This window comes from Rana temporaria, chromosome 3 (genome assembly GCF_905171775.1).
Source record: "Rana temporaria chromosome 3, aRanTem1.1, whole genome shotgun sequence".
In the NCBI taxonomy this organism is placed as follows: Eukaryota; Metazoa; Chordata; class Amphibia; order Anura; family Ranidae; genus Rana; species Rana temporaria.
In genome coordinates, this window is record NC_053491.1 from 252,271,869 (window position 1) to 252,285,347 (window position 13,479).

The 13,479-nt window shown below is 40.8% G+C and overlaps 1 protein-coding gene across 1 annotated transcript in view; it reads right to left on the reverse strand.

The window, feature by feature from the left end:
• The window catches only part of STK32A (serine/threonine kinase 32A), a 287,637-nt gene that overhangs the window by 177,826 nt on the left and 96,332 nt on the right, over window positions 1-13,479 (reverse strand). Inside the window, exons 3-4 of the mRNA XM_040344565.1 lie at window positions 12,891-12,946; window positions 3,611-3,762 (exon numbers count right to left, since the gene is read on the reverse strand). Coding sequence (XP_040200499.1) covers window positions 3,611-3,762; window positions 12,891-12,946 — 208 coding nt within the window. The remainder of the gene's footprint in view (window positions 1-3,610; window positions 3,763-12,890; window positions 12,947-13,479) is intronic.

The window sequence follows — 13,479 nt, forward strand, 5'->3', positions numbered from 1 at the left end:
AATAAAATATTTTATTGTGTGGTGTTTTATTTTACTTTACACTTTCCCCCATGTGAATGGGTAGAGGTACAATGTACCCCATACTCATTCACATAGGGTGGGGGGCCGGTATCTGGGGGCCCCCTTATTAAAGGGAGCTCGCAGATTCCGATTAGCCCCGCCCGCATACCCCGACAACCAATGGCAAGGGTTGTCGGGAAGAGGCTCTTGTCCCTATCGACATGGGGGCAAGAGTGCTGTGGGGTGGGGGGCAGTGCCCCCCTCCCCCACAGCACACACTCCCCCATGTTGAGGGCATGTGGTCTGGTACGGCTCAGGAGGGGGGGGGCGCTCGCTCGTCCCCACCCCCATTCCTGTCCGGGCCAGACTGCATGCTTGGGATGAGGGCTTGGTTTGGATCTGGGGGGGGACCCCCGCGCCGTATCGGCGCGGGTTTAACCCCTCACGTTCCGGACCAAGCCTAAGAGCCTAATGTAGCCCTGAAGGGGGACCCGCGCCGATTTCAAGTTTGAAATTTGGCGCGGAGTTCCCCTTCATGGCTGAAAACAGCTCGGAGATTCCCGTGCGCCGCGTCACGCAGCGCATTCACGGGTACGCCGCTTGGTATTTACCAAGATTTTCACGGCGTACTGACAAGGCGCACGGGAAGCGCCGAAATTTCTCTCTGTGCATGCCCAGTATGCAAATGAACCTCCCGAGGTTCAGGCGCACTGTGCAAGTGTACGGGGATCTGTTTTCAAAAAACACTTTCCCTTTCAATTCGGCCCGCCAAACACATTCAAACACATGTCACTTCACTTCCCCTGCATCCCCCCACCACCCCCCCTAATAAACTCCCGCCCGAACCCCCGCAATTTACATTTCAATGTGCCGTGCGCCAGGTCTGTACTGGTGCACAATGCACCCTCTCCTGGGCGCACGGAGCACATTAGTAACTAGGGAAATACACTGCACTAGCAGCGTATTTCTTTAGTAAATGTCAAAACGGCTGCTACTCCTGCTTTTACTCCACGAGTTATGGAGTAAAGGCTTGGTAAATCAGCCCCACTGTCATGCTCTCAAATTGACTATGGCATATAACTAAACAACAGAAGATTTGACATCATAAAAACCTGCACCGAAAAATATAGGACCTGCCTCTCTACTGCCAAACAGATATATTTTATCAATTGACAGCTTCTTCATAGAAGACTTTATTGTAGCATCATAGCAGTAACATCCTCCAAAATGCTGACGCGTATCGGCCTACATCTGCGCATCAGGCTTCGCTCTGAATTCATCTCCACTGCGGCCGGCTTTATCATCTGACAACGGTGTTTGGATCGAGCAGCGAAAGCGTCCCAGCAAGCAAGAATGGTTTGGCAAATCTGATGACTACCCTACCCCACGGTTGGGACCTTTTAAGCAATGCTTACTGATCCCTTCTAAAATGTGAGTTGCCAGTACACATAAACTGTTATAAAAAATGTTTACATCTACACCCAGAGGCGCCTCTTCCCTTGTGTTTTCTGCAGAATTTGGAACATGGTTTCTGTTCCCCCTTGATGGCAGCCCTGAGTGCCAGATCCCCTATCACAACTTCTTCCTGGCCCTTGGACTTTTTAATAGACTTCTTACATTTTCAGAGCATGGATATTATTGTTGTGCATAAACCCACAAGCCTCCAGATTAATATTGCTTAATACTGTGGGATACTTATTGTTCCAGTTTTGCGCATTTACTTGTATATAACACCTTCAGTGTCACCTCTTGCTCTTCATCATTTCCTTGGGGTCCCCCAAGGCTCTGTCCCTGGGCCCCCTCTATTTTCTAACTACACCTCATCTCTGGATCAGTTTCAATCCCTCAGTTTACTCCTTTTGCCTACTCACGTAGTGCATGGATGTCACACCACTTCTTCAAACAAGTTTTATAATATTTCCACCCCATGGCCTCTCCCCCAATTTCTCTTTTGAGATCAGCAGCACTGAAATCAGGCACTCCCCTCAATCTAGAGCACTAATAGTAATCATGGACTCATACGCCTCCTTTCGGACACACATCCAATCACTGTCGAAAACTTACCTGCAACATTTCCAAAATTCACCCTTCTTAACAAATTACACAAATATTCTTGACAAATCCTCCTCATTTCTCTTAAGACCTCCTGCTTTCTAACCCCGTTTGACCTCCTCTTTTGCTCATCTCCAGGATTTATTCTGCAACCAAAGTCAATGTATTTTAGGAACTCAACACTCTCCCTTCATCGAGGCTGGTAGAACAATAACCATAGGGTGGGGGATACTGTCCTGTAAGCCAAGTAGGCGTATACAGGTCATGCAGGTGTTTGGAAAGGAAACAGAATAAAATATAGTGTTGAGCTCCAATCTTTTTAATACATTTGGTATAGAGAGTCAGGCACCCTTTCACTGACAAAACTATCCCTTAGTTTGCCGCTTACCCATTTACACAATGACAAGAAACGTAAGTTCACAAAGGTAGACAAGAGAATAGAAGGGTGGGATCTCATAATACATTTTCAGTAGAGTCCAGTGATATAGATTTCCACTCTTCATTAAGTTTTTACATGTTTAAACTGTAATTATTATTATTATTATTATTTTTTACAAATAATTAGTACATGACAAATTCAGATTCTTAGAGCACTATGGGTATACTAAAGAGACAACAAAGTAGACACTGCATGCTTGGACCTAAGCCACGGACTGAGCTGTCTGGTAAAACCCGGTAAGGCTCAGTATGAGTCAACAACATGAGTTATTAAGGTCTGTAAACAACAAGTATTTTACAAATAGCATATTAACCCAACTTTAAAAAAGAAAACGCACTGTAATTGCCATATGTTAGTCCTAACCAAATTCCATAAAATAAATAGGAAATAATATGTTGTAATTGTCAGAAAGGTACACATTCCCTTTAAAACACAGTAGTCGTGTGATGAATCATGGTTTGAAAAGGTAACAAATACATCATACAGCAAGTATGAACACTGGCTATAAAAGCTTGAACCATATAGGGATTAAATAAGGTAGGGCTGGCTTTAATTCACACCTGTTCTAATATTCTTTCTTATTATAGCAGTAATTATGACATCAAGCACAATATAAAAATGAAAAAAAGAATGAAACACAGGCCATGAAAATCGTAGTGTTTCCTCATATTAGTGCTGGAAATATGCCCTCTTATACTTATAGCCAGTGGAAAAAATGCTCCCAGTGAAGTCAGTGAAATTCCCACTCCCACTGGTGGTGAGTGATGTGTCCATTAGATTGGTTGTCAGTTTGGAAGGGCCTCCTTAGTCTGATGGTCAGTGGAAGAAGGCATCCTCACATTGGTGGTTAGTGAAAAGAATGCTCCTTACATTAGTGCTCAGTTAGAACATCCCCCCACCCCCACACTGCTTCTTACACATGGCTGGAAAGTTCATTGGTGTTATTTGAAAGGCAGAAATTGCTCACTGCTCAAGGAACACCGACTAAAATCTCAAGGGACTGGTTGATAAAGTCTGATACAGAGCTACACAGAATCAGTATCATTCAGTAGTTTAGCAGGTAATACATAGGATGAAAGTGGCATTGACCACAGTCCAAGCAAGCAATAAATTACTCACCAGAGATTGACCAGGAACGGATGTTCCAAGCCTTGCATGATCTGCAGTTCTTTAAACACATTTCTCACTTCATTGCGCTCCACACATTTCTGTTTGTTCATGTATTTCATTGCATACATTTTCTTGGTATCATTTTTCTGAACAATGCATACCTGGAAATGAAAAGAAAGCTTACTAATAGCCCTAATTTAAGTAAAAAGCAAATACAATACAATTAAAGTGACTGTAAAGGAAACATCTTTGCTTAAAAAAAAAAATAACAAACATGTTACACTTACCTGCTATGTGCAATGGTTTTGCATAGAGAAGCCCCAATCCTTCTTTTCTAGGTTCCCCGCCAGCTCTCTGCCCCCCCCCCCCTGCTGAGTGCAATAGCGCCACATTTACAGTATTTGTGAAGCGACAGTTTAAACTTCCTTTCCACTTGAGGAGTTGCAAAAAAACAAAAAAACAGAGTGCATACATTTATACTAGACAGTGTGTAACCTTCAACCAATTTTTATTTGCAAATGTATGTGGAGTTTTATTTTCAGATAGACACTGTTTTATTTTGCACTCATGAATGATCATATAGTTTCAAGGCTGCACTGTGCAATAACATTGCACAGCGTAGGTGAGTATACTGTAATGTATATGTTTATTATTGTAATCAAATGTTTACAATGTGTTCCATTCACCTATGTATAGCTTACTGTAACAAGCTGTAATGTAATTGTGAAATTATTCCTAATTTATACCTAATTTAAATAGCTAAATAAATTCTTAAAAAAAAACCCTTAAAAACTGGACCTATTAATGAGCCTACAAATGGACACATACTCGATGTACAAATACTCCTGATGGCTGCAGCCACCAGAAGTGCATGGTAATCTAACAAACCGACTGTTGGCCTTTATATTTAAGCTATCCGGTGGTTCTGCAGCCGCCAGATCATTTCTACACACCCTACTAATAGTCACACGCATGTCTCCAACATACAGTATTTCCCAGTCTCTGTGCCTAAATGTCACAACCAGGGCCAGCATTGCCGGTGCTGCCAGGTAAAAGGGAGGGAGATCAGCGAATGTCCATTCACTGATCTCCACTTCCTGTTACTGGTCCTGAATGTGACTTGCGATCTGCACTGCATTAGATTAGATTTATTGGGTTGAGATATCAGGGGTCTTTTTGGTTCCTAATGTCTCATTAAGAGAACCTATCACCAAAAATAAATCACAGAGGGGACTCTTGTCCCAATGGGAAGCCCAAAAGTGCGTCTTAAGGGGAAAATTTCTTGCATTAAAAACCTCCCGAAAGAAGGCCCATCAAGCCAGAACTACAAACTCGACCCACAAACTTAAAACCCTGGTACTTGCTCATAAGCAGATTCAGGCACAACAGACATACCTTTACCTTACACAGACCAGAGAGCTCCTACTTGAAGAATTAAATCACAAAATACGTAAATTTGTTTTAAAACAAAAACTATTCTATGAATTTGGGAACAAATATGGAAAGTATTTAGCCAAAGCTATTCAAACGAACAAAGCAAACACCAACATTCATACTATTAATGACTCCCATGGTAGGCCTAAAGTCATGGCTCCAGATATAGCGCAATCTGACGGCTCTACAGCAGACAACACTTGAAGTTCCCTTATTAAGAACTTTCTAAAAAATCACTGTCCTAAACCCAATCGACAAAGAGGATGCCCGCCAATTAGAATATCCCATCTCTGAAGATGAACTAAAAAAATCAATCAAGCAGCTTAAGGCTGGAAAAAGCCCTGGCCCAGACTGGTTTACAGCCATCTATTTTAAAACTTTTACAGATGTACTCGCTAGTCCTTTCCTTGAGGCCTTTTACTCCCTCTCATCCTTCACACTCCCCTTCTACAGACTTCTCGAAGCACACATTACAGTTATACCTAAGGAAGGGAAGGACATCACATCAGTTACCAACCACAGGCCAATTTCCCTATTGGAAGTTGACATAAAACTCTTTGCCAAAATCCTTGCCAACCGATTGCTTCCTCTCTTACCGTCTCTAATAGAAAAAGAACCAAGTTGGTTATATTCCAGATCGAGAAGCAAGAGATAAAACTACAAAGGCTATAAATCTGCACCACTGGATGACCACCAACAAACATAAAGGGTTCTTTCTATCATTGGACGCGGAGAAGGCATTCGACAGATTGGCCTGGAACTACATGGGAGCAGTATTAAGACACTTAGGACTTCAAAACCAAATGTTTTTTTCTACATTCCTTCAAAACTGAATGTTTAACTCAATCATGTTCCTATATACAACACCAACTGTCAGGGTCTAGATTAATGGTCATCTGTCGAATGCCTTCTCCATAACCAATGGTATGAGACAGGGCTGCCCACTCTCCCTATTCTATTTGTACTAACCCTGGAGCCAATCTTATGTTGCCTCAGAAACAACAACAACATCAAAGGTATACCCATAGCAGACCGCACATATAAATTAGCAGCTTTTGCCAACAACATCTGACGAACATGCCTGACGAAGGAGCATCATCCGACCGTGACCAGGGACTCCTGGACTGACAATTTCCCCCTGCACCTTGTTTGCTCTAACCTGGGACACTGGAAGCTACTGGCGCCGCCAGACAAGAACTTATAGCGCTAGAAGATCGTCTCTTGGAGCCCTGCTATCCACCCTGCTGTCTATTGGACATTATCATGATGTGCCTGCTTTTATTCTACTCAGAGAGAGTGCATTTCTACTAAAATTAAAAACGTGTTATAACAATACTGCACTTAGGTTGGTGCTGCTTGTTTTGTTTCTTTTGCCAACGACATCTTACTATCCCTAAGCAAACCACACATATCAATCCCAAATCTATTGCAAGACTTCAAACTCTTCCAGCACCTCTGCAATTTCAAAATCAATTTTACAAAATCCCACAGTCTTAATATCACTCTTCTATGAGATGGTTACACATTGTGAAAAAAAAATTCCCTTTCAATGGCAACACAACACGATTAAATACCTAGGGATCTTTCTAACAACAAACCTTTTAGATCTTTTCACTAAGAATTATATACCCATTCTCAAAACGATATCAGATGATCTTAAAAAATGGAGCAAACCACAATTTCCCCGCGATCTTAAAAATAAATATCCTACCTCGTATTTGGTACATTCTACAAACTAATCCCATTAAACTCCCCACATCCCTTTTCCTATCCTATAGAAGGATGTGTACAGGATTCCTATGGAAAGAAAAACACTTGAGAATAATGTATGACCTTTTGACGCGACCCAAAATGAAAGGGGGTATTGGTCTCCCAGACCTCAAGAAGTACTGAGCCTGCCATCTTTGCAGAAGTGTTGATCGGGCACTACATAGATTGGGTTTGACTAGAAAACTCCCTATCCTCTCTACCATTATGATCGGCACCCTGGTTGTCGCTTAACCATATACTCTCCACACTCAAGAAACACCCTCATAATGACCTGACCCTTCGTTGTTTCAGGGAAACATGTAATAAATTACACATCTCTTCTGTTTCGGGACCCTGCCTTCCTCCCTGGTATGTCTGCACAATTCCTAACAAATCAATGGCAATATTAGCACATCTATTTTTTGTGACGGTTCTTTCCTTTGCGTTTACTGCCTAATTTCACCAACAACCCTCTCCCGCTTTGGACCTACTTCCAAATCTGGCACTTTCTACACGAGATCAACCGTGTTTCACAAACATTCACTCCATTTGAAAACGTATGCTCTCAATCTAGCCCCCAACAACATTTGATCTCCATTATTTGTACTATGCTATTTGCAGATATTACCCCTAAGGCCTTGAATGAATGACTTGTATAGCGCAACGCATGCGAACTAAATCGCCTCTGAATCGTACACACGGTCGGACCAAACCGATGAGAATGGTCCGACGGACCGTTTTCATCGGTTCACCGCTGAAGTGGCCTGATGGTCTGATGTGTGTACACACCATCATTCCAAAAACAGATCGGGTCAGAACGCGGTGACGTCAAACACACGACGTACTGAAAAAAAAGAAGTTCAATGCTTCCAAGCATGCGTCGACTTGATTCTGAGCATGCGCGGGTTTTGAACCGATGCTTTCTGTACTAACCATCGGTTTGGACCGATCGGGCAGCGGTCCATCGGTTCAGTTTTGAAGCATGTTTTAAAATTTTGGACCGAAGGAAAACAGACCAATGGGCTATACACACGGTCGGTTTGGACCGATGAAACTGAACCTCGGTCCATTCTCATCAGTTTTGTCCGTCCGTGTGTACGGGGCCGGATATTTTCGGGGGGTGCAATCTGATAAAGTATGACCAAAAATAAAAAATAAATAAGAAAGAAACAGCTGCACACCCTAAAGAGTTAACTACAAATTTTATAGAGGCTGTAAGCCATATCAAAAACATATATAGGACATAAAAACTGGTCCCCGTAACTACTTAACTATTAGCGGAGACTGAGGTGAAAACTACTAACCCACCTATACCCTAACCCCCCTCCCTCCTCCATGTCTCCCCCCTATCCTTTCACCTCTCTGACTATCTTACATCATCTACTAAGCCCCCGTTTTACTGCCTGTTGCTAATCAGGTATTCAAGACAGGGCACCAAGTTGGCAACATCATATTCCTTTGGATCAAATTATCATACAAATGCCCACATGATTATTCAGGCATATGGAATCTACCTTGATTACTTTTAACACAAGACAGAAAGACGTGCTACGGTGTTTAGTAATATTCACACTAAGTTTAACTACAGTTGATCTTTGTACCCTGCATAAAACGTTTTCGACCGTCAGGTCTTAAAGGGGTTGTAAAGGTTAGTTTTTTATTTTCTAAATAGGTTCCTTTAAGCTAGCGCATTGTTGGTTCACGTACCTTTTCCTTCAATTTCCCTTCTAAATGTTTTTTTTTGTCTGAATTTCTCACTTCCTGTTCCTACTCAGTAAGCTTGCCCCCATCATCCAAGCCGTTCTGGCTGGGGGTTAGTCAGCGTGCTGGGCACACTGGCACACCCTGTGCGCACGCCTATGTCATTGTTATTTACATGCATTTGACACACCTGTTTTACCCATAACAACCAATATTCTTTAAGTCCTTAACAAATGTATTATAATACTGTAATCTTGATACTGTTATCCATTAAAAATATATATATAAAAAAATAAAAGTTATACCCAAACACTTAACATTCCCTCACTAAAAAAAATTGAGCCACCCCCACGCACACGTATATGCAAACGTAAATGCATGCATCAGGGGCACCTATGAACAAAAACGTTGATTGTGCTACACATGTTACATAACACTGCAAACACACCAGAGTGAGAGCAATAATTCTAGGCCCATTATTCAGTGTTAATGAAATAATGAAAAATGAAAATGTTGACCTGTAGGGCTTTTAAAGTGTCACATATGGAAAATATAGCATACTGAAGTTAGACGCTGTTTCACAGGGGCATGTAATTTTAAGGCTTGACATTTTGGGTTTCTATTTACTTATTTTACTTCAAGTTTTATATTTTACCAAAAAAAAATGGTAATATATTGCGTTTATGTGCCTTAAAATTTACTTTAGTGTATTTTTACAGAAATTTTGCATCTTGTAATCTATTGTGCTAATATTGTTATACAAAAAAATGTGAATTACCGTCCATTATCTCCTCATTGCGGCAAAGTCGGCATGTACTTTCAGCAGAGAAACAGCCTCAAAGCTTAATGTTTCCACCTCTGTGCTTGACTGTAAGGATAGTGTTCGTTATAGTCAGTATTTTTCTTTCTTTTTTTTTCTTCCTTCAAGCGGCGAGTCAAGTTAATGCCAAAGAGCTCAATCTGACCACAGCACTTTCTCCCAATCCTTCTCTGAATCATTTTGATGTTCTTTGGCAAATTTCAGATGGGCCTGTACATGTGCCTTCTTGAGGAGGGGGACCTTGCAGGCACTGCAGGATTTCAATCTATGGCGGCGTAATGTGTTACCAATGGTTTGTTTTGTGACTGTGGACCCAACTACCTTGATATCATTCACAAGCTCCTCCCATGTAGTTCTGGGTTGATCCCTCACTTTTCTCATGATCATCCTTACCCCATGGGGCGAAATCTTGCATTGAGCTCCAGGTCGAAGGTGATTGATGGTTATTTTGTATTTCTTCCATTTGTTAATAATCACTCCAACAGTTGTTTCCTTCTCGCCAAGCTTCTTGCTGATAGTCTTGTAGCCCATTACAGCCTTGTGCAGGTCTACAATCTTGTCTCTAATTTTCTTTTGATCAGCTCTTTGGTCTTGCCCATGATGGTGGGGTTGAATGGAAAAAAGACATTCTGTGGACAGGTGTCTTTTATAGATGTTGTTAGGAGCACATTAAATTAACTGGACTAATCTGTGTACCACATGAGCACATACTATAGCCAATATGTGGGAGCCAGAATTATTGTTGGTTGGTAGGAGATCAAATACTTATTTTACTCAATGAACTACAACTAAATTTATAACACTTATATTATGTGTTTTGTGGATTTTTTATATATCCTGTCTATCATTTAAAATACACCTTTGTAAGTGGGCAAAAACTTACAAAATCTGCAGGGGACCCACTGTATAATGTATGGAGGTTTTATATATTCTTCAGGCCCAAATGATTTTTTAAACATGTGTGAAAAATTGCAAATACGGCTCTGGCTCGAAAGGGTTACACCTTATTTAAATCCCAAAACAAAAATGAAATATATTGCAGCTTACAGTCTTTTGGTGTAGTGACCGCATACATTTATTTTATGTTGGCTTTTTTTCCCGTTATTTTAACCCAGTTACCCTGCCAATTACAAATTTTCTATCCCTTCATGGCTACATTAACAAATCTACTGTTGTTAAAGAGGTAGCCATGACAGTCACATAGACTGCAATTTCAAATATGTCTGCTTTTGCTTATCTGCCGTACGTGGTAGTTAAGAGAACTGGTATCAGCATATTACACAATAAATATAATTTTTTTTTTTAAAGTGACAAGTCACAAGGACACTGGATTTCTAGTGGATTTAACAGGTATTTTCTGTACTTGCTGAACAGCTTCAATAAACAGTCTAGGAAATTAATTTTTGTGATTTATTGCTTACGGAGCTTGTAACAGAAGAGTGGGCGGAGGATACTCCAATACCCTCAGAAACATTAGTCAGAGGACCCTCTTCTCTTTGTAAAGATATCAAAGTCTGAACTCTCCCAGCAGGAGACCAAGAGGTTGCTTCAGAACACTCTAAGTCCTCACAGCTGGGGACCATAAGGTAAATCTCTGACATTTGGTTACCCTTCACAACAACACAGCTATAGAGGACCAGTGCTGCACAGTCAATAGGATCAATCAGCGTCTTTTCTCACAAGTCCCTAGGGCAGCTGCCTTATTCCAGCTTCCTCCGGACACGGTCTAGTGAGTGAAACTCTTTCCAGACCCAATCCCCTTGTAAAGAATTCTACATCCAGTTGCAGGTTATTCCCAGGTCTCCAACCCTGCCACAGCCGAGACCCAGCAGACCAGCAACTCAGTCCATAGGTGCGTCAAAGGCAAGCAGCCCCATGAAGCTCTCAAAACCTTTCCTGTCCGGAAAAGGAAAAGTCTCCTCAAGGCTCCAGGCTAATTACCACCTCCAAGACCACCTTCTAGGCACACCTTCCCAGAGATTGGCCTGGGCAGAGTAAATGTTCAGGCCAGTTTCTTTGAATTTCCTTCTCTACGCTCTGGAAGCTTCTCCCAGAGGCACAGGGAAACAATCTAACTACCAGCTAATAAAACCATGAGCAGACCAGATCAAATGATCACTACTCCCCTGAATAAAGAAAGCACCAAAAGCTAAATTTTCCTACGCTAGGAGGATGCAACACATAGAGATAATACAGGCTAAATGGAAACATTTTGACAGATTTTTCTATGCACAGTGTGGATGGATGAATCTCCCACTGCGGCTATTGTATTTTAACATTAAAATACCCAAATGCCGCATACACACAACCATTTTTAATGGTCTAGAAATAATGAAGTTTTTTTCAACCCGATTATTGTTAAACTGTCCTTGCCTACACACAATCATGAAAAAAAAATGCTCTAGCAAAGCGCGGTGACGTACAACACATACAATGGCACTATAAAGGGGAAGTTCCATTCGGATGGCGCCACCCTTGGGGCTGATTCCGCTGATTTCGTGTTAGTAAAAGACGATTTGCGCTTTTCAGTCTGTTACAGCATGATTAATGTGCTATCTCCATTACGAATGCTAGTTTTACCAGAACGAGCGCTCCCGTCTCATAACTTGCTTCTGAGCATGCACGTTTTTTCACATCGTTAAAACCCACACACGACCATTTTTTACAATGTTAAAAATGACAACATTAAAAATGACGTGAAAATTTAGAGCATGTTCTAAATGTTTAATGCCCATTTTTTACGTCGAAAAATGCTCTGGAGCCCACACAATGGGATGACATAAAAAAAATGTAATTTTTTACAACCTACATAACAGTACCTGTATCTAAATGGATGCTGTCCATTTTTCCATTTGGCTCCCTTGATTATTTGTTATTTATTTGATGGATGTCAGGTGGGAGGAAGCCCACTGAGCAGATTTCTGCTACTTCACCAGGAACTGGTTGAAATTTGCTCCATGTATGACCAACTTATGAAATGGTAAACTGCAACATATAATTGTATTATTATAAAAAAAAAAATTTGGGGGGGGGGGGGTTGACTTACTATAACTGGAGATTGCAAAATCTGGTACAGCTGTGCATGGTAGCCAATCAGCATCTAACTTCAACATGTTCAGTTAAGCTTTGAAAAAAAATCCCGGAAGCTTGATGGGCTAGTTTTTGCACATTATGCACTAGATTTTTACATACAGAGTAAGGTATTGTTAAGGCACAATTCCTGAGAGTTCTTTGTCTGTGTTTGGCTGTGAAATGTCATCTGACCATCAGGAAACTAACTTCCTTCCTCAGACTTCTTATTCCACCTCATGAAACTCATAAATACAATTTTGTATGCTTAGCTGAAAAATGTGCATTTGCCAGAAAATGACCAAAGGAAAACTCCATTTTGCCAGCTAAGCCTGTCCCAAGACTCGTTCGATGCTATGTTTGCAATTTTTCAAAGAGTGGGAATTATTTGGAAAAGCAATGCAGGCATGAACAGGCAATGAGCATATTTATATTATGAATAATATGAAATATATATATATATAACCTACTTTATATTTTCTGTAAACAAAATCATTGCAATTAAAAAGCACTCACCTTTCCAAAGCTTCCTTTCCCGATGGCACGAAGAATTTCAAAGTTATAAAAAGTCACTGCAAAAAAAAAATATAATTTGTTATAATTTATAGATGCATGTTTCCATAACAAAAAATAAAATTATCTCAAGTCCACTGACACACTATGAAATAACAACACTTTTGTGTAAGTTGGTAAAAGAAAATCACATACAGGGGATTCTTGACTTATGGGGGCTTGGGTTAAAATCTTTTGAAAATAAGGAGTATGTGATTGCCAGCCTAAACTAGGAAAATGCAGCCAAATGGTGATGGTTAAGGTGCGGATCCACAGATTTCAGAATTGAAAAGTGTAGTCAAGGAATGCAGGCTACAACATTGACACAGACTGAACCAGTTCTATATTTTAAAGCCAAAACAAAAAGTTAAAAACATTTAGGAAAACGTTTTAATTATGAAAAAATAAAGGGCTCCCATAAAGCTCTTGTATTACAAAAAGCCTAACTCTTGGAAATTCGAAAATTATTACTTGCAGTGGGGCTGCAACTGCACTGCATAGGTTAACTGCTCATTTAGTCTAGAAGAGTCGAGAAGCACAATACCTGATTTTA